This window comes from Pongo abelii, chromosome 14 (genome assembly GCF_028885655.2).
Source record: "Pongo abelii isolate AG06213 chromosome 14, NHGRI_mPonAbe1-v2.0_pri, whole genome shotgun sequence".
Taxonomy (NCBI): Eukaryota; Metazoa; Chordata; class Mammalia; order Primates; family Hominidae; genus Pongo; species Pongo abelii.
Window position 1 is genome coordinate 117,546,501 of NC_071999.2, and position 20,245 is coordinate 117,566,745.

Sequence of the window (20,245 nt, forward strand, 5' to 3'; positions counted from 1 at the left end):
GCCAGGGGATGGGTCTGTCCTAGGGAGCAGCTGCCCCCTCCTCTCCTCCTCCCTCAGGAGCGTGCAGGATGTCTGTGCACACCAGCGCCAGCCTGCCTTCTGGTGACACCTCTCATCACAGAACTAACAGGACCCAAATGGCACGAGGGGTTTTATCAGAATGAAGAAAAAATATTAGCCAAAGACTAATACTGAAAATGCCCTATTGATTTTTAAAAATTAATGTTCAGAAGCTGGTAAAGAAAAATCAAAGTAGGAAAAAGCGAGAAGCTCTTATCAGTGGCTATGATAATTTGGGGTTTTATACCTTTACAGCAGCTTTTCTGATACACCAGTGAAAATGATTGGCTTTAGAGTATGTTAGCATTTTCTTTTGTCTTTCCCTAGGATCTTAGTAAGAGCCCCAAGACCATGAAAAAACTGCTGCCCAAGCGCAAACCTGAACGGAAGCCTTCAGATGAGGAGTTCGCGTCCCGGAAAAGTGAGTACCTGCGGTCCGTGTGGTGGAGGATGTGGCCCCCTGGTCACGCAGGCCGTGGCGTTCCTCGGATGGAGGGAGGCTTGGTGGCTTTCTGAAGACTCCAAATAAAAATAAGATCTGCCCCTTGAGGCAGTCATAGGAATAAGCCACGTAACGTTTACCCAAGCCAGCAGGAAAAGCGCCTTTGTGTCAGTGGTGAAGCCTCCGTGCCAGTCCCGGCACCACTGCCTTATATCCCTTCCTTATCCAGTCCTGGTACCACTGCCTTATAGCCCCTTCCTCATCCAGGAGCTGGAGCCAGACCTGGAGGGCTCTCCTGCTCTTCTGGTTCTCCCTCTTGCCTGTAAGATATTCCGCCCACACTTGCTGAAGTGCCATCATCGCCCAAAGTGCCCTCTGCCTGTTAGAAGCATGACCTGCTGTGTTCTCGTGTGGGTAGCACCCACCCGTGCTGTTCTCTTGCTGGTCTCTCCGCTGTTGGACCTGTCCTGTCTGCTCCTCAGGCCTAGGGGTCCGACTCAGCTCTGGGTTCCTACGTGGCCTCGCAGCAAGCACCTGGCACCTGTTAGGTGCTCGGTAGATAGCTTTTGAATAAGTGGAGCCCTTTTCAGAAGTAAGTGATTTTCTTGGGGGTGACTGCTGGGAAGAGATGCACGTGAACAGATTGCTGTGGACTGATGAGCGCAGCCCAGGGAGAGTGAGCCAGCTCTGGGAAAGTTGCAGGATCTGTCCTACAGGGCTCTGCCCTGCCCCGCCCCTGTGTCTGAGCTCAGCCTGTGTTGGTCCTGTGCCTTCACTGCTCACTTCCTCCAGCCTCAGGAGGAGGCCCTGCAGCCGTCCCACATGCTCACTGTGCCGCGCCACCGCTGGCCTCCCCTCACCCCCACCTTATCATCAATCAGCCCAGTGAGGTGACCGTGCTGGCGTGTTCGTTCTTTTCTTGTCCTTGTCACCTGATGTCCATGTCAGTATAAGTCACCATCCTGACTGTCGTTCTCCTCAGGTAGTCCAGGTCCCTGACCACCAGGGCCCCTGATGAGATGGAGAGGCCCTGGGGTCTAGCGATTGAAGTGGAGCTGGTGCTGGACGCCTGCTCTGTTGCTTACTGGCTGTGCCGGGGCTTCTCTGTGAGAGGGCTGTTCTGTGGGCCACTTCCTTCAGCAGATCCATGGGCAGCGCTGAGCTGGGCTGGGGGCTGGCTGCAGCTGAGACCATCGTTCATGGACGCATGCTTCATCAGCACTTTCATGGGCTGGGTGCGAAGGATACAGTGTGGCCGAAAGAGATCCCTGTTCTCATAGAGCCTATGTTTTAGTAGAAGGATACAGACAAGAAACAAAACAAGTGAACAACGTATGGGCCATGGAGTGCTGCGGAGACCCAGTGGGGAGGAGAGGTGGGAGATTCGGTGCCAGGGCGCCATTTGAGCAGCCTCCTGGGGCTGAGGAAGCAGGCCAAGCAGGTGTCTGGGGAGGAGCTCTCCAGGCCTGGTTGCAGAGACCCTGGGCAGGAACCCCAGGCTGTGCCCAAGGGACAGTGCGCTCTGTGGGCCCGAGCTCCCCAGGCAGAGTGGGAGGTAACATGGCGCCCTGAGCAGCAGGCAGCCAGAGTCCTGTTGCGTAGAGAAGATGATGGGGCCTGGGTTTTCCCAGGACCACGGGCTGCCGTGTGGGGAACAGATAGGCACGGATGCCCACATCGACACTGAAAGTTGTCGGCCTTTTGTTTTTGTCTGGCTGGCATGTGGAAACAGAAAAATGTTTTAATTTTCATTTGTTGTTTCAGTGAGATTGGACATTTTTTCTTAGAATTATTCTTGTTTTGTGACTTGCTTATTCCTATCTCCTGCCGTTTTTCCAGTTTGAGAGTGGGGATACTAATTTTCTTACGGGTTGGTAGGATAATCGTTATAAAGTTAGGATGTTCGCCATTTTTCCAAATGTGTTGCAAATATTTTTAAAAAACTGAAAACCTTTTTGAATATAACTTGTGAATTTTGTAGAAAACAGTTATCTGACAAGAAAATAGCGGGCAGATTATCTTACTTGTCACTTTGGTTGAGTTGATGTCTGCATTGCATTCGTCTCGCCAGTTGCACTAGAGGCCTTTCAGTTCGTTTGTGAACTGTTGTGCGTCTCTTGACAGGCACAGCTGCTTTGGAAGAAGATGCTCAGATTCTGAAAGTCATCGAAGCTTACTGCACCAGCGCCAAAACAAGGCAAACACTCAATTCAAGTAAGTTTAGCAATAATGGCCTGGGAATTGTGGTGGTTTATTCTGTTTAGTTTCAAATTACAGTCTGAAGGAAACTGTTGTAGTAGGCCCCTTGCACAGCCCCATCCGCCTGACCTCCCAGTGAGCGATGTTTCAGTCAGGGGTGGCAGGCAGGACAGCAGCTGAGCTTCAGGTCCCTAAATTCGTGGAGCTGCGTCTGAGCTGTGGGCACAATTGCTGTGTGATTTTCTAGATAAAATTATACTAGGAAATATTTAAATAGAAGGTATTGCCAGAATTCATAATGCTTTTGCTAAGAGAAGACGTGTTTAGAAGATAATGGAAGATTAGTTCAGTTATTTCAGCTATTTAAACTATTGGTGTAGTACTGGAATTTTTGGTTTTTATTTTGTTATTATTTTTTAGTTTCTTAGAAATAGCCAAAATATAAACCTTGAGCAAGGTTTCTTTTAGTCTTTCTAAAAAATAATTGCTTTTAAAAATTTTTTGGAAATTTACAACTGATTTATTCAGCAGATTTCAGAACCACAGGATTTACCTGTGTCTGATGTACGGTGTCTTAAATGAAAAACTTTTTTTTATTAAGGTGGCTTTTTTTTTTTCTTTTTGGAGACGGAGTCTCGCCCTGTCACCCAGGCTAGAGTGCAGTAGCGCGATCTTTGGCTCACTGCAACCTCTGCCTCCTGGGTTCAAGTGATTCTCCTATCTCAGCCTCCTGAGTTCCTGGGATTACAGGTGCACACCACCACACCCGGCTAATTTTTTTGTGTTTTTAGTAAAGATGGGGTTTCACCATTTGGGCCAGGCTGGTCCTGAACTCCTGACCTCAGGTGATCTGCCTGCCTCAGGCCCCCAGAGCGCTGGGATTACAGGCGTGAGACACAGTGCTCGGCCCTAAGGTGGCTTTTTTTTTTCCTTTAAATTTTTCCTCCGGTGTTGCCAGTGAAGCACAGCAGGGTGGTGGCTTACGCAGTGTGCCTGTCATTTACCCTGCTGGCATCTGCGTGCCCACAACAGCTGACATGAGGCACGTGCTGCTGGGGCCTCGGACACCACAGGTGGTCCTTTTGAGAACTGGATGATTCTGTATTCTCTCAGCATAGAAGCTGATGTATCCTCAATTTTAGGACTTGGTGCCCTTTCCAGCTCAACTGTCACTTATCTCACTTGCTCATTTTGTTAATCACCTGCAGTGTGGTGGTTCCAATTAGTGTCGTGTATTGTTTAATGCTGAGAAAAGGAGAGAGAGGAAAGAGGACTTCTCAACTGCTTTAGCTTTTATCAAAGACGGCTACAGCTGTGAAGATAGGATGAGCAGGGTAAATCCTTCGTGGAATCTCGATTATCCAGAAGCTTCTTTTTTTTTAACCATTTTCAGTATTTTACTGATGTCGTACCATTTTCCGTCTATGACATTAAGACTTTTTGCCAAGGGTCAACACTGTTGGTTTTTTTGTCCATACTTTAGTGAAAAATATCCATTTGTAGTGACTGCTTATCAGAATAGGAGAGAAATAGAGAAACAGAAAGGCCTGGGTAACCTATCAAAAGGTGAAATAAATATGTGTATAATCACACAATAATGTCTAAGTACAAATTGTTGTGATGAAAGGTATTACATTTTTATAATTTGATATTGATCATGTTTTAAGTAATAGGCTATAAAATGTGACCATGAATTTTTGGATTGTGAATTTGAGATTTTTTTGTCATCTCAGTTTCAGTTACTTGAAATAAAATTTTAACCAAGTAGTCTCAGATAAACAGACCAGGTTCAGTTGGCCGCCCATCCGTGTCTGTGAGTTCTGCATTTGTGAATTCAACCAACTGCAGATAACTACTCAGAAAAAAGAAACAATAAAAAGTAACAATATAACAGTAAAAAATAATACAAATAAAAATAATTATACTTTTAATAGCTATTTGTATGGCATTTACATTGTATTAGGTACTATAAATAATTTAGAAATGACTCAAAGTGTATGGGAGGTTGTGTGTAGGTGCCGTGCAAACACCATGCCATCTTATATCAGGGACTGGAGCATCTGAGGATTTTGGTGTCCGAGGGGAGTCCTGGAACCAATCCCCTGTGGGCGAGGGCCAACTGAGGGCTGAGCTCTGTATGTCTCATAGTGCCTGCCGCATTTCCTCATGACCAGGGTCCTGTGATACGCTGCGGCTTCACGGCCCCGGCTGCCTAAGGGGAATGGCTCACAATTCCTTTTCTTTTCTTGTCACATTGCCTGTATTCTGTATTTCCATTTCTCCTGTGCAAGAAAAGTGTTGAACGATACATTGATTTTTGTTTTTAATTCATATTATGGGCAAACCACTCTGGGGCTTCAGGGAGCTTACAGTCCTATATGCCCTTTAAACCTAACACTCACAACTAGGGAGTAATAGGAGAAATTGCTCACTTGTGCTGGAAAGGTGGTTTACTTACTCAAGCTGTCTGGAAATGGGATCATAGTGAAAGCAGCTCTTTTTACATTAAATGCTTAGTAAAACGGGTTTTAAAAGGATAATGTATTTTACCTAAAATGCAGCTCTGTTCAATACACACATTGGGATGCCAAGAAGATTTTGTAAACCAAACTTCCTTGGTATTGATTTCTAACTCCAGGAAGTAATGGCCCTCACGGCCTGTTATGATGTAGTTCTCGCAGTCTGAGAACAGAGGTCAGTTTGATAGAAGCAGGAGCAGGGAGGGGCCCAGGGCTACTGTGATTTGCCTTCACCCAGCGAGAGGCATCCCCGCCTCTGCACGGAGGGAGACCCTGGCAGCCCAGCCTGCCTCTCAGCCCAGGTGCCTGGCCATGGGCAGTGCTCATAGTTGCCAGCCACTCGTGATTATTTCTCTCCTGACATGTTGTACCACTTCCTCTGTCATTCTGCTTTTAACACTGGGACATTGCCAGTTCATGTCTCTCTTCCTGACAGCAGAGGGTCTGCATTGGGGTGGCTGGCGTTGCCAGCAGACCCAGCTTCCCACTGCACCCTGCCTGTGGGCTAAGCTCTGGCGCGCCCTGGGAGCAGGGGGTGAGTTCTGGGGCTGTGGGCCCTGATCAGTCCTTTTCTGCCTTCTGAGTTCTCACAGTGGTTATTGATTGATCAGGTAAGTCCAGACCCACTGTCAGGTTTGTGGTCTTGGCAAAGAGTCAGCTGAAGAAGCCCGTCAGAAATCCTTTGAAATTATTTTGCATTTGATACATCTGTTTATTGATAGGAAACAATTTTTAATTAGCCACATAAATGTTACCTTTCCCAAATGATGGCCTAAATGAGACTGTTAATCGAATGTGGAATAGAATTGGTTAATTGCCACATGTCTGTAGAATAATCTTTTGGACATGGGTGTAATTTGTAAAAGATTTCTTAAATGAGGGCTTTAGAGCAATATCTTTTTTTTAAAAAAAGCAGTTTGGAAACATTGTATATTAGGTTTAATTAGATAATAATCGATCTAGTTTTATTCTAAGGGTTTTGCTAAGTTCGTTATTGTGAAACCCAGCCATATATAAGGAAAAATATGCATTGTTGCCAATTTTTAACAATATTTTCTCTTTTCCTTCTCTTCCCATCACCTTTTGCTTTTGTTCCATGTTTTGGTTGTGGCTCTTCCTGTCGTTCTCCTCCTCACCCCCTGCCTGTCGCGCCTGTCCCTCCGCCCGCCCGTCTTAGCATGGCAAGGCACTGACCTGATGCATAATCACGTCTTGGCTGATGATGACCAACCAAGCCTAGACTCCTTGGGTCGTCGCAGTAGCCTTTCTCGTTTGGAGCCTTCAGACCTCTCGGAAGACTCTGACTATGACAGTATATGGACAGCCCATAGTTACAGAATGGGTTCTACATCTCGTAAGAGCTGTTGCTCATATATCTCTCACCAGAACTAATGCACTTCTGAGCTTTTCTTAACAAATGCTTGTTGTATCGCAGCCTGCTTTTCTTAGATGTTTTCTTGCTGTTCCTTGTCTCTTTTATGTGATATTTTAACAACTTTTGAGAGTGTTCCTGATATTTCCCATTGTACTTTGTGGAGGCTTAACTGCCGATGCGAGTATACGTTTGAATGACTGACTATTGGAGGGAGGTGGTGTGTTCACGTGAGCCTACACCCGAGGGTGCTCTTCGTAAGGGGTAGTTGTTGTTTTATAGCTCCAAATGGTTTTTTTATTCTCAGTGTAGCAACTGTTTGATTTCTTTCTGGATACACCTGTATGAACACTTTTCTATTTTATACTGAAATCACACAGGTTTGTGATCTAAGTGCCAGAACCATGGAGGAGACTCTGGCCTTACCTGTAGGGACCTAAATTTTTTAAGTACTATGAACACTGATCAAGTAGTTGTGGAGAGATGAGAAGAATACATGCAGCAAAGGTGCTGTGAGCCCAGTTCCAACGGCTGTGTTCTGGTAATCGTGCAGAACAGCATGTGGGCTCTGGGCCTTGGCAGGTGCACAGACGGGCGGGCGTCACGTGTGTTCAGAGCTTGTCTCCACCTCACGGCTCTGTGCTCTTCCGTGTGCTGCGTTGTGGCCGTGAAGTGGGAGCTCTCCTTTCCAAAGTTAGAGCTTACTGTCATGGCTCAGATGTTCACTCGCATCTTCACCGCAAACTTCCCCGAATTGCAGTGATTTCTGTTATAAGGCACTTAGCAAGCCTGTACCACTCCACAGTAAAATCTCTACGCTAACAGTTTAAAGCCCGAAATCGGAAGCATTCAGCCTCTGCAAGTGTAGACTACTAGACTGTAGTAGAGGCATTTGGAATACTTAAAAAGTCAAGTGCTGTGGCTTCAGTTCCCCCGGCTCCCCACCCCTGACATCCATACTTACGTTGTCTGGAAGAGCCATGGACACATCGTTATTTTCAGCAGCCAGCTGCAGTGAAACTCCATTTACAGCAACCCCATAGTATAAAACCGCAATGCCTCAATGTAATGGGATATTGAAGTTCATTGAAGAATTACTAGGTTGCCATGTAGCTCACTTATTTAAAAAAAAAAAAAAAAAATCTCCCCCATTTTCCTGGGATTTGTTGTAAGGAGTTTTCACTGGCCTCACTCAGACCAATTTCTGCTTCAAAAAGAACTGAATGTGACCTGTTGCATTCAGTTGTAGCATCAAATCCACATCTAGTCATTGCTTGAGGGACCAAATTGTTTTCTGTCCCATGCACGCTCTATTTGGTGTTAAAATGGAACCTTATGGTTGTGTTTTAAGTATTCATTGAAACCAGCTTCAGAAAACAAGATGCCGTAGTAAATTGAGAATAACACTTTTTCCTTCTTCAGGGTGGCTGTAATTCCAGGTGGCCGTGATTTCTTTCTTCCCCACCGCCCACTCCTTCGCCAAACCCACGTATTCAGTGTTCTGATCTTGTTTGTGCAGAGTGAACTCTGATGCAGTATCAGTCTTGTCCTGGGAGCCGGGTCCTGCTGCTCACAAGCCCAGAGCTGCCAGGGAGCTCCTGGCAGTAGCACGTTGTTTAGAAAGTTGAGTGGCTTCATTCAGCATGGAACAAGCTAATGGCACAGGAGTCATCAGGGCAGCTGTTAATTCCAAATATTTGTCTGTTCCCAAGTAGCTACTTAACTGCTCACACCATTGGAAGATTTTGTATTTTCATACCAATTAGTAAAAATAAGAATGTTGAGGAGCAGTCAGAGCCCAGTGTTAATCTCCGGCAGAGATGGGGTTTATGTATGTTCAGCCAGATAGTAAATGGAATTTTTGGAGAAATCAGATAACTACAAAGTTTCTATACTTACTATAAGTGGATTTAGAAGCGATTTTGGTTTTGTATTACATACGGTAGTCCTCTGCGTCAGGGAGCATCTTTTTGTTTGCCTCGAGACTACTCATTAGCGTACTGGCTGAGCCGCCTTTGCCTTCTCGTAGGCGTGGGTTGCCTGTGTCATGCGCTGTGTAGACCACAACACTCAAACACAGTTGCTGCACTTGAATTTTCCTTTAATACCAAGTATCATTTGGTTATCTTACTGGGACATTTTCATTGATATTCTATACACCAAAGTTTTGACAGTTTACCGTCATTCCATTTTGTACCAGTTAAAGGCATTTTGATGATGCTTTTTCTTGATGCTAAGATCACTGCAGAAGAATAACCCGACCTTTTCTTTGCATTTGTTTTGAATGTCTTAACACTATTAGCTTTTGTGATCTGGTTAAGAAGTATTAGTGCCACAAGCCTGAAAAGACAGTTCTCATGTGGCAGTGGTGATGTGGCATCCGGAGGGCCATTGTTTCTACTTTTGTGGGACTTCAGTCATGCTGATAATAGTATCTTCTGTTCATACAATTCTGTAATATTTATTTGTACAGTTAGTATTCTAATGAAAGGATGAAGAGTCTGAACTAGAAGGTAGGTTTAAGCCATCACCAGGCCTTTGCAAATGGCCTAAATGGTGTTCCCTTTGAAGTAACACTTGCCACAAGTATATAATAAGCTATATTAATTGTGTTTTGCATAAAATTGCCAAAACACAGTAATGTGTATATAGTGGTATAAGATCTTGAAAAAAATCTCTATAATTGTGCTCTTTATCTGTGAATGGGAAAAGCCATTTTTAGTAGGTGACTACCATTTGAAAAACTCAATTGGATGTATATCTGAATGTTGCATTGTATTGTACAGTATGCATATTATTGTTTGTGGTTACATATGGCAATGAAGTGTTTGTTTTATATTAAAAAAAACCTGTTATGTACAGTTGAAATAAATTTTGCATTTGCTAGCCCGTGGCTTTTAATATTTGTTACATGGGGGAGGGGAATAGCATAGTTTGCAGTGTAATATAATTTGGCTCTTCTACCTGAACGGAACATCTTCCAAAGGCAGGCAGGTGGCAGATAGAACCCTTCTGTCTGCCTTGATAGAAAAGCTTGCACTCTCTTAGATTAGCTGTGTTCTGGACAAGACAAAGTCACTCCTTGTACATTTCTTATTTCATCTCTTTCCCGTTTCTTAAAAAGTTTCAGTCACTGGCCGGTTTGTCTTCAGAAAGAAGCATTATTTTTTGTGTGTGTGCATAAATGGGAAAAAGCACAACTTTAAAATGTTTTTATTTAGACTAAGGCCAGTTTTTAATTTCTGTTTTATAAAGTGCTTGTCCAGCTAAGAGAGTAATGAAGCAAAATAAAGGGAAAGGAAACACGAAGTACCTGGTGGCAGGTACAGTGACAGGACAAGGTGCAGACAGTACATGTAGAAAACTCTCTCAGCACAAGTTGGGAGTTTTCCTGAGAAAAGTAAATTAGACCCTTAGAGCCATAAAGAACAAAATGGCCTAGGTGACTTTTGGAGAGATATTACTAAATCGTTTTTAAGTGTAGTCGTATTTTGCTCCACTGTGAATGTTATTTGATTTTCAGTTGATAGAGATGCAGATTTTAGAAAAGATAATGAATTTAAGAAGGTGAATTATCCTGCACATGTCCTGGATCACTGGCCAGATGGACAGATATTCTTTTCTGATGAACTTACCCTGTTTTTAGGCTTTTGGTACAGGCAGGCTTACACATGCATGCACGCACACCACACCGGTGCCTGGACTGGACAGTTGCGCTGCGTTGCTCCTGGAGCAGTTAGTTGTGTGTCGTCAGATAAGGCCCCAGAACGGTGTCTAACAGCCAAGCGTGGTGGTCGCGAGCTGGCACTCGGGGCCCCAGGGGTTGATCACCACTGTGTTGCTGCTGTGGCAAGTCATCTCGTCTATGAAATGGAAATACTGGATTAGATCTGTGTTTCTTAAACGAAGCTCCGTGGTTCTCTAGGGATGTGTGACTATTTGGGGTGGGGGAGGGGCAGGGTTCTCAGACATCCCTAAAATGTTAAGTTTTGTGCTCATGTTAACACACATGTATACCAGGCTTCTCTGGCTCACACCTCTGAGTGAGTGTTGCTGTGGGGTCCTGGTGCCCCCTGGGGTCTCTAGTCGTGTGGCACACAGCAGCCCCTGAGAGTGGAATGCTTGCTGCAGGATTTTTCAGCACTGGGCAGGCAGACACCGAGCATCTACAGGCACATTCTTGGAGTCCTCGAGTTTGGGAAGTGCTGGATTGGTGTTAAGTATAAATTATTTCATTATATTCATGTTTTCCATACGGAAATAAGAACCAACCAGCTGTTTTGTGTATGTGGTTGTAGAAATAGATTATAAGCTGATCTAGCACTTCCCAAAATGTTAGCCACAAAACCACAAGATGTTAATAATGATATTTAAAAGAAAAAAAGTTCAGCACTCAAATGCATTCCAGAAACGCTGAATTAAAGTTAAGTGAGTATTTTTATGGCAGACTTCATCAAAGCCTGTGTTGTGCTAAGGGTGCACTGTGATTCTCCAAGAAATGTAGCCCACAAGATTTCCCGAAACGATGTGTTGTGGAACCCCTCTCATCTCCCAGAAACAAAAAAGTTTGGGAAACACAGATCTTGACTGTGCTAGAACCATCATGAATGTGTTCATCTCTGTCTGAGCCTCTGTTATGGATTTTAAATAAAGTGAGAGAACATTATCTGATAATTCTGTTAAATTGTTTTTCCATTCTAGGTAACTCAGGGAATAATGTGCTATGATGTCTCTAAAAACACTGTTAATAATTTCTGAGATAACTTGTTAAATCTGCTTTCTAAAACATTGTTCTTTAAAGAAATAGTCAACTTACGTAAACCTGGCTAGAGGACATTTCTTTGTTGTTTTTTGAAAGGTAGTAAAAACTTTTCAATCATTTTAGAAAAACTGTCTGTTGAAAACTAGGCAGATAATTAGAATTTCATTATTTCTAGGCATGTTAATAATCTTCATTTACAAGCTTCCTAGTTCGCCATCAGATCCATAAATGGCATTTTTCACATTAGTGCATTTCAGGAATCAAGCAGTACATCCTGTCTGTGATACAACATTTTCCAGCTTATATTTGTATATCACTAAATCCTTCTCGCATGCTTTAAGTGTAGCTGTAGAAATAAGACCTGTGCCATGCATATACAGTAATTGTACCAGTTCTTACAGGCTTAGTTCCTCCAATTATGCTACATAATGGAATGACTTTTACCTTTATGAGTTCATCTGTTAAAAGATATTTACAAAATGTAATATTTAAATCCTCAGAACAGCTCTAGAGAAGTAGTTTTGCCATGCTTTGTAAGTCATGAAATTGAGACTCAGTGCTTAAGTGATGTGCCCAGGTTAACTTAAAAGACTCGCCACGAGGGGCGTCCCAGCTCTGGCTGGAGGCAGTGGACACATGGCTCATGGCCTCACAACTCCTTGTACAGAAGTCGACCCCGTGTCTGACCCATTTATTTACAAAGTTGACATTCTTTGTGATCCTATTTTATGTCATTTGAAAATGTTAATGCTGGAAACAGATGATGTAAACAGGTTGTCTAGGAAGGTAGAAGAGACAAAAATAATTGAAATACAGAATATACTTTGCCTGATCCGCAGTTACATAACTTTTTCCAGTGTGTCTCATTAGTGACTCCATTTGAAGAAATGTGTAGCAAACAATGTGAGATACACAAGTGATACTTTTGTGAATTTGACTCTGAAACAGTCATCAACTGTCTGGGCTCAAAGCAGGACAACTGGATAATTGGTGGGAAAATTAGTTGACTAAAATGTGCGATGTTATCAGTGGACTTCTCTTTGCAGGGAAGAGTAAGTGAAGCCATTTGATTTCTTCACATGTGGTATAAATATCTGAATCTTCATGAATAGTCTGGATTTTGTTTCATTTTTTATTTTCTATGAAATTCTTTTCTGTATCTTTTGGGCAAATAGCACATTAATTAACATTTTCTGGTAGGAACATGGGTACCCTTTGCATTTGTATGAGAAACACTGGCAGCTTCTCCTCCTGGCTGGCACCCCACATTCTGCTGTAATATCCCTCACACATCAGTTTCCTTCCTAAGCAGTATTTTCCCGTGTGGCCCACGTGTCTCAGCAGCATTACCCGTTAGCCAGGAAGGGCCCACCGGGAGGCAGCCCAGGACCCACCGCCCTCAGGGTCCTCTCCCGTGGCCTCTTGGAGCACAGGCACCTGGAGTGTCAGGAGTCCTCACAGCCGGAAGGGCTGTCTCCGTCCTTGTCTCCTGGACCTGTAGAGATTCCTAGGGCTGATACTACCAGCCTAATGTTTTAAAAAACGTTTTTCTGAAATCATATCTTGCAGTCCTGTCTGAATCTTCTGTCCGAAAAGTTATTCCTGAGACATAGGTCACCGTGTGTGCAGATGGGTGGACTGTGGCCCAGGGGACCCATGTGAGGAGCTGGGCCCTCTCCTTCCCTTCCTGACTGTCAGGTCTGCTGCTGCCAGCTGGTAGCACAGTGGAGACACAACAGCATGAGGGGGAGGGAGGGTTGCCTTTGAAGGGGCATTTGGCCCACTTTAACACAGACGCAGGTGTGCCAGCCATGGCTTGTGACTGAATTTTAAGTGCTGCATTTGATCCTAAGATCGTGCGTTATCCTCATTTCCCATTATCGGTGTGGCGAGTGTCTCTTGAAGCTTGTGCCAGGTGACAGAGCGGCACTTGGTTGCTTTCCCAGGATGTAATCTTATCTTCTTATGCCTGAGAGGATGAAGGAGCAGTGTCTTGATTTTGTTCAGTCCCTGAATTTCCAGTTTCCCAGGGGTGCCATTTTGAGGAGTGGAGCAGGTTTTACAGACGCACGAGGGACAGCACCTGGCCAGTGAGCTCCAGGCCTGGTTCCTGTTGCACGCTGCTGTGGAAATAGCAGTAGTGCCCTCGCGTGTCAGGAACGTCTTAGGAGCCATCTTAAGCTTTGGCGTCATCCTTAACCTTGTTATGCTCAGGGGAGCCTAAGCGTGCAGTAAAATGGTGGTGAAGCCACTTTTTTTTTTTTTTTGAGACGGAGTCTCGCTCTGTTGCCCAGCCTGGAGTGCAGTGGCGTGGTCTCGGCTCACTGCAAGCTCTACCTCGCAGCTTCACACCGTTCTCCTGCCTCAGCCTCCCGAGTAGCTGGGACTGCAGGCGCCCGCCACCATGCCCGGCTAATTTTTTGTATTTTTAGTAGAGACGGGGTTTCACCGTGTTAACCAGGATGGTCTTGATCTCCTGACCTTGTGATCCGCCTGCCTCGGCCTCCCAAAGTGCTGGGATTACAGGCATGAGCCACCGCGCCCGGCCGAAGCCATTCTTTAAAATCCCATCTTCATAAAACATTCATATTGTACTGAGCTTTCCTGTGACAGTGAGGCTGCGCAGCAAGTGCCTTTCTTATGATCTGACAAACTTTTAGGAACAAGCAAAAGGCGAGCCAGAAGAAAGACCCAGCAAGCGGAAGCACCATAGTTTCCATAGTTAGCATGTCTCCAACATGAGTGTCCCTTCTTCATGGAGAAATGTTTATCATGGTACCACTTGCAGGCGCTTGTGTTCTGTGATAGATTATAGCCTTCTGATTTGCATCTGGTATAATTTTTCAAAAATATAAATGGTACACGTTATACTGTATAATCTTCAAGAAAATATTTTCTTTAAGAAAAGATTTTCTCCCTTGCATCATTAAATACAATTTGATTCTCTTCCTCACCTTTTAAAATGAGTATTTTGATTTCCTAATTTCTAAAGTACATATTTTGCAACATTTATTGAGGGCCTGTCCCATATAAGCTCTTGTGCAGGTGTTGGTTGAATGACACAAATGTCCTTCTGACATTGTGAGCAGTTTGCTTTCATTTAGAAAAATGTTTATATTCTAGGAACTATAAAGTTTTCATAAAGGACCAAATAATAAATGTTATTTTTTCTAAACCATGTGCTATGATGCTGTAATATCTTGATTATTAAATGTTGCTGTAGAGTAAAATGTTTTTATTGCCAGATCTTTGATGTATAAACACTCACTGTATATGTTCTGATTGGTCTCATATGTCTTTGCTGAAACTCTTGGAATAATGGCTCAAAATGGGATGAATATCCAGAGCAGTACGGTCACAACCTTTAACTTCCTCCCTGTTAAAAATGCTGGGGTTTCAACAATCCATAATTCCAATTTGAAAAGGGCTACAGTTTCCTTCCCTCTGTGGCTTTGGTCATGAGGAGGCCTGGGCTCAGTAGACAGAGGTGAAGAAAACTGGTAAAAGATGCCCTCCTTTAGCTTGCCTGGATGAACATTTTTAAATGCATAGTTGCTAGAACTTTAAGTGATATTGTATAGTCAAGTTATTTTTCTTCATTCTGCCACGGTATTCGCCCAAGGTTTATTTATTATTTTTTCATGATCCTAGGTTCACGCAAAGAATCTGCTCCACAAGTTTTGCTTCCAGAAGAAGAGAAAATTATAGTGGAAGAAACTAAAAGTAATGGTCAGACAGTGATAGAAGAAAAGTAAGATGTCTTCCAGTATTCTAAAGCAGGCGTTTGACCTCTGCGGTGGGGAAGTAGAGTCCAGACAACTCCCTGAGGGTGGGGGTATGGCTTCAGAAGCTTCACTTTTTTTTTTTTTTTTGAGACGGAGTGTTACTCTTGTCACCCAGGCTGGAGTGCAATGGTGCGATCTCAGCTCACTGCAACCTCCACCTTTCCGGGTTCAAGCGGTTCTCCTGCCCCAGCCTCCCGAGTAGCTGGGATTACAGGCCTGTGCCACCACGCCTGGCTAATTTTTGTATTTTTAGTAGAAACGACGTTTCACCCTGTTGGCCAGGCTGGTGTCAAACTCCTGACCTCAGGTGATCTGCCCGCCTTGGCCTCCCAAAGTGCTGGGATTATAGGCATGAGCCACCGTGCCCGGCCAGAAGCTTCACTTTTAAAATGTCTGCATAGACTGAAGCTGCCCTTGACTAGGCTTGAACCTGCCATGCACAGAGGTTGGCGGTTTTTAGTTGTGAAAGTAGACAGTACACGGGTAAGGCAGAGCAGCTGCGTGTCCTCCACTCAGCATCGTAGCGTCTCCTGGTAAGTTTTCGTGTGTCCTCTCCATGCCTCACCCTGTTCATGTGTGTGTGTTCTGTTTCCTGTTTCAGGAGTCTTGTGGATACCGTATATGCATTAAAGGATGAAGTTCAAGAATTAAGACAGGTATGTCATAATACATCTTTCAATCTTTTTTTCTTTTCAAATGGGAGAAAAAAAGAAAACTATATTAAAAATAAGCTGGCTGGGTGTGGTGGCTCACACCTGTAATCCCAGCACTTTAGGAGGCCGAGGTAGGCAGATCACCTGAGGTCAGGAGTTCAAGACCAACCTCACCAACATGGCAAAAACCCATCTCTACTGAAAATACGAAAATTAGCTGGGCACGGCGGCAGGTGCCTGTAACCCCAGCTACTTGGGAGGCTAAAGTGAGAGAATCACTTGAACCCAGGAGGCGGAGGTTGCTGTGAGCCGAGATTGTGCCATTGCACTCCAGCCTGAGCGACAAAGCGAGACTCCATCTCAAATAAAAATAAAAAGCTGATTGTCCATAAGCAAAAACTAAAAGGAGGTCATGTCTTTGAGAAGTCCAGCAGATAAAATAATTGGTTGTCTCTAAAGTGACTTGTTTAAACTTTTTTTTTTTTCTTAACAATACTGATTTTGATATCATAAACCATCGCAAATTCTGTTGGAAGAATAATTTAAAATATCAAAAGTTCTGTCTGGTGACAAATCCTGCGAGGCGCCCTTGAGATTAGCCTCTGTCACTGCATGGTCCTTGGCTCCCGAAGCCAGGTTAGCGAGCCAGAAGTGGCGACTAACCAAGGGTGTTCTGGGCATTGCACGGAATGTGAGTATGAGCAGCTTTGGTCCTCTGCCCAGCTAGGTGAGGGAAGGTTGGGGTGTTCATTGCATGGAATGTGAGTACGAGTGGCTTTGGTCCTCTGCCCAGCTAGGCGAGGGAAGGTTGGGGTGTTCTTTTGGCCGAGGAACAGCCTGAGAAGAGTTGTGGTCTGGGATAGAGAGCCGAGGGCAGGTTGCCGTGTGGAACTGGACGTGTGCTCTGTCATTCTATGCAGTGTCTGCAGGGCTTCCAGGTACACCTTTGCCTGACTGGTGGGCTTCCATGTTCACGCTTTGCCCCTACCGGCAGCAGGCATCCGTTTGTGCATGCCTCCTACGTCCGAGACATGCCTGGGTTCAGCTGCACAGAGCAGGTGCTCACCCACTTGCTCCTGCACCCATCAGTGGCTGTTACTTCCAGTCCTTTCTCTAACTCTGGAAGGTGGTTATAAGTGGACGAAAAGGCTGGATAGGAGCTGTCTCGTCTGCAGTTTCCAGCTATTTTCTTCCGGTATGTTCTATAGAGATTCATTCATGGACTTAATAAGAGCCATTAGGACTGTTTCCATCCCAGGAGCAGCAGCACAGTCAGGAGCGCCATTGCCACCCTGTCCAGGTGTTTGAGCTTCGCGGACCCCCACGACCTCATAGCCCATAGGCAGCTCACGTGGGATTTCATGAGTCGAGGCCTTAGCTCCTCAAGGATACACATTTGGGGAAAGGAAGCCCTACGCGATGCCAAAGATAGTGAACACACTGTGGTCTGCTTAATTTACAGGACAACAAAAAGATGAAGAAATCTCTAGAGGAAGAACAGAGAGCCCGCAAAGACCTAGAGAAGCTGGTGAGGAAAGTCCTGAAGAACATGAACGATCCTGCCTGGGATGAGACCAATCTATAAGGGACATCCTCAGTTCTTTCTGTTGAAGACCAGTTCTGAGGTGAAGCTGGGCACCCCTGACCCAAGTCGGGGTGCACTCAGGACCACAGGGCAGGGGTGGGTGGGGCGCCACCTTGCTCTCTGTACATAGAAAAGCTGGAGCTTATTCTGCGAATGGAGACGATCAAACCATGACTGATGAGTCCAGACAGGAGGGATTGACTCTGAGTACCTGAGCTGCATCAATCCCACTCTGTGAACATCTCAGTTACCTCATTCTGCAATAAGTTCAGTGACTGACTAAAAGTCTTGTTTTTCCAGACTTTGAATTGAATATATAAATATTATATATACATGTTTCTTGTAAATATCCCATTTTGAATGCATACCTGTGGTGGTTCTGTCCGGGCTAATCCCCATGCTAGAATGTCCTTTCCAGCTACGTGAATAAGAAGTCCCATGCCCGCACCCACCGGAAGCAGAAGCCTGGTGGATGCCTGGTTGGTTCCGCAGCACCAGGGCCTCACCGTGCTGTGGCAGCACCCCTCATGTCGGTATTTCTAAATAACCTTATTTATACCTGCAGAGACACACTTCAGTCCCATTCAGAAGTCTTCTCTTAAAGCAGCATTACAGTCCCAGACCTGCGGGGTTCTGAGGGCAGCTTGCTGGCTGACAGACTCAGTCTTCACCTCGAGGAAGGCCCATACGGCACCGCCGCATCCACCTAGAGGTGTTTGCTCTTGTCCGCTGTCTGAGTACTGTGATTCTCAGATGAGTTTGCTGCGTTTTGGGAGATGACACAGACGTTTCTGTATAGGCTAGTTCAGTAGCAACAAAATATACTGTTTTGTCTTCCCTTAAAGAGAGATCTTACTAGAACCTGTAAATAGAATGTATTATTTATTATAAGTCACTGCAGCTGATGAAAACAGATGGAGGCCATGCTGCAGGCTGATATTGATGGGTGGAGTTTTGCTGTCAGGCCAGCCTCATCCCGAGGTCTCCTCCACCATTGGCTGCAGCCAGCAGGCTTCAGTGCTCACCGAAAGTAAAATCCCCTCCTTCATCAAGAATAAAGCAATATACACCTTAGGTTCCACTAAGTAACGTATGCATAAGCAGGGAATGTTTCCCTCACTGTGTTCCAGTGCAGAGGAGACAAAGGAAGCCTGTCCTCACTGTGGCTCGCTGGGCCCAGGCTGGCTCTGGAAAGCCTGTGCGGTCCTGGGCAGGAAGCCTGGCCCATGGGGCAGGTTTTCGTTCTGCTTCAGCAATAAATAAGGGTGACCACAGGGACTTTGCTTTTGGTTTCCCTTCCCGTGAAAAGGTTGGTTTTAAAGTGAGATACACTTTTCCATAGAACAAGTGTTCTATCTTTAAAAACCCAAATTGCAGCACCGTGGATTACTGGTCTCAGAACAACTCATTTCGCATCAGATTTGACTTTCTAATTTTCTGTCTATTGGCCAAATTGCCCTTCAACTGCACCTGAATCCTTTGTATACTGATGCCTTTGAGCTGGGCACCTTGGGAAAGTGTTCTGTTGCTGTTTACGGTTCTTCCTTGCCCTTGCTAATTACAGTCTCTGGTGCCCAGCAAGCCCCTTCTGGCTTCCTTCCCTGACTCTGACCACGGGGTCTCCCTGGGCTCAGCGTGGACCTGGCCCATGCTGCAGAACCTGGCCTCACCTGGACTTTTCACTAGAATTGCCAGCTTCCTCAACTTAGCAGATTATTCACTCATGCGGGCACAAGCAAAGATCAACACTTTGTTTTTTGGTAAGCTTGAGTTTTACAAGTTATTTTTTGGTGATGCGTAAGACATTGCAGTGGGAAACCATTCAACTTGAGTTTATTGGAGTTTGCTGTTGTAGCAGGTTTTAACTCAGGAACAACTCTCCTCTGATATGTCCGCCCCTCTGCCGGGAGGCGACATTAGCTGTCCTCTCGGAGCCGGTAGCGTTGCTGTCCGAGTCGCCAGGACGGATCTCCTGCAGACCTGCCTTAATGCTCAGATCGAAGTATTTCACAAGAATACTTGTGTTTTTAACAGTCCTTCCCCTGGACGGTGCGGCCACGAGGGCCTCATGTTACTGCATTGCCTTTTCTTTCTGTGGATCCAGTATCTTCCTCGGCTTTTTAGGGAGCAGGAAAAATGCATCTGAGATCAACTCTTTTTAAAAACCTGCCCTGTTGTATATAACTGTATCTGTTTCGTGTGACCTCCCAAGGGGGTGGGAACTTGATATAAACGTTTAAAGGGGCCACGATTTGCCCGAGGGTTACTCCTTTGCTCTCACCTTATATGGATGAGGAGATGAAGCCATTTCTTATCCTGTAGATGTGAAGCACTTTCAGTTTTCAGCGATGTTGGAATGTAGCATCCGAAGCTCGTTCCTTCACACTCAGTGGCGTCTGTGCTTGTCCACATGCGCTGGGCGTTTGGGACCTTGAATGCCTGCCCTGGTTGTGTGGATTCCTTAATGCCAATCATTTCTTCACTTCTCTGGGACACCCAGGGCGCCCGTTGACAAGTGTGGAGAAACTCCTAATTTAAATGTCACAGACAATGTCCTAGTGTTGACTACTACAATGTTGATGCTACACTGTTGTAATTATTAAACTGATTATTTTTCTTATGTCACAGAATGTGTCGCTTCGTCTTCTTCGATGTGTTTTCTGTGTGCTTGTTGGCTTTACAGTTTCTTTGGGCTGTTTTAGATTTGAAAATTCTGTCTGTCTTTGATACTGAAGATAACATGTTTCCTTTAAAGTCTAGAGTTTGAGAAAATTTGAAGATTTTTTTTTAAAAGACAAGGAAAGAACACTGGAAGTCTTAGGAACAAAAACTGAAGTAACAGGTCACGCTGGTAGGCACAGCCCCCAG

General features: G+C 44.9%; 1 protein-coding gene across 34 annotated transcripts in view; it reads left to right on the forward strand.

The window, feature by feature from the left end:
- ARHGEF7 (Rho guanine nucleotide exchange factor 7) overlaps positions 1 to 20,002 on the forward strand; it is a 191,973-nt gene extending 171,971 nt beyond the window's left edge. For 17 of the 34 annotated variants that reach the window (XM_009248793.4, XM_054529244.2, XM_063715045.1 and 14 more), the window contains 5 exons: positions 388 to 481; positions 2,627 to 2,716; positions 15,006 to 15,105; positions 15,741 to 15,795; positions 17,255 to 20,002. In XM_009248793.4, the coding sequence (XP_009247068.1) occupies positions 388 to 481; positions 2,627 to 2,716; positions 15,006 to 15,105; positions 15,741 to 15,795; positions 17,255 to 17,377 (462 nt within the window). In that variant the 3' untranslated portion in view covers positions 17,378 to 20,002. Of the gene's footprint in view, positions 1 to 387; positions 482 to 2,626; positions 2,717 to 6,397; positions 7,750 to 15,005; positions 15,106 to 15,740; positions 15,796 to 17,254 lie in introns of those variants that run through there. The other 17 variants (XM_054529243.2, XM_054529250.2, XM_054529252.2 and 14 more) reach the window with 2 other exon arrangements.
- Positions 20,003 to 20,245: the final 243 nt, after the last annotated feature.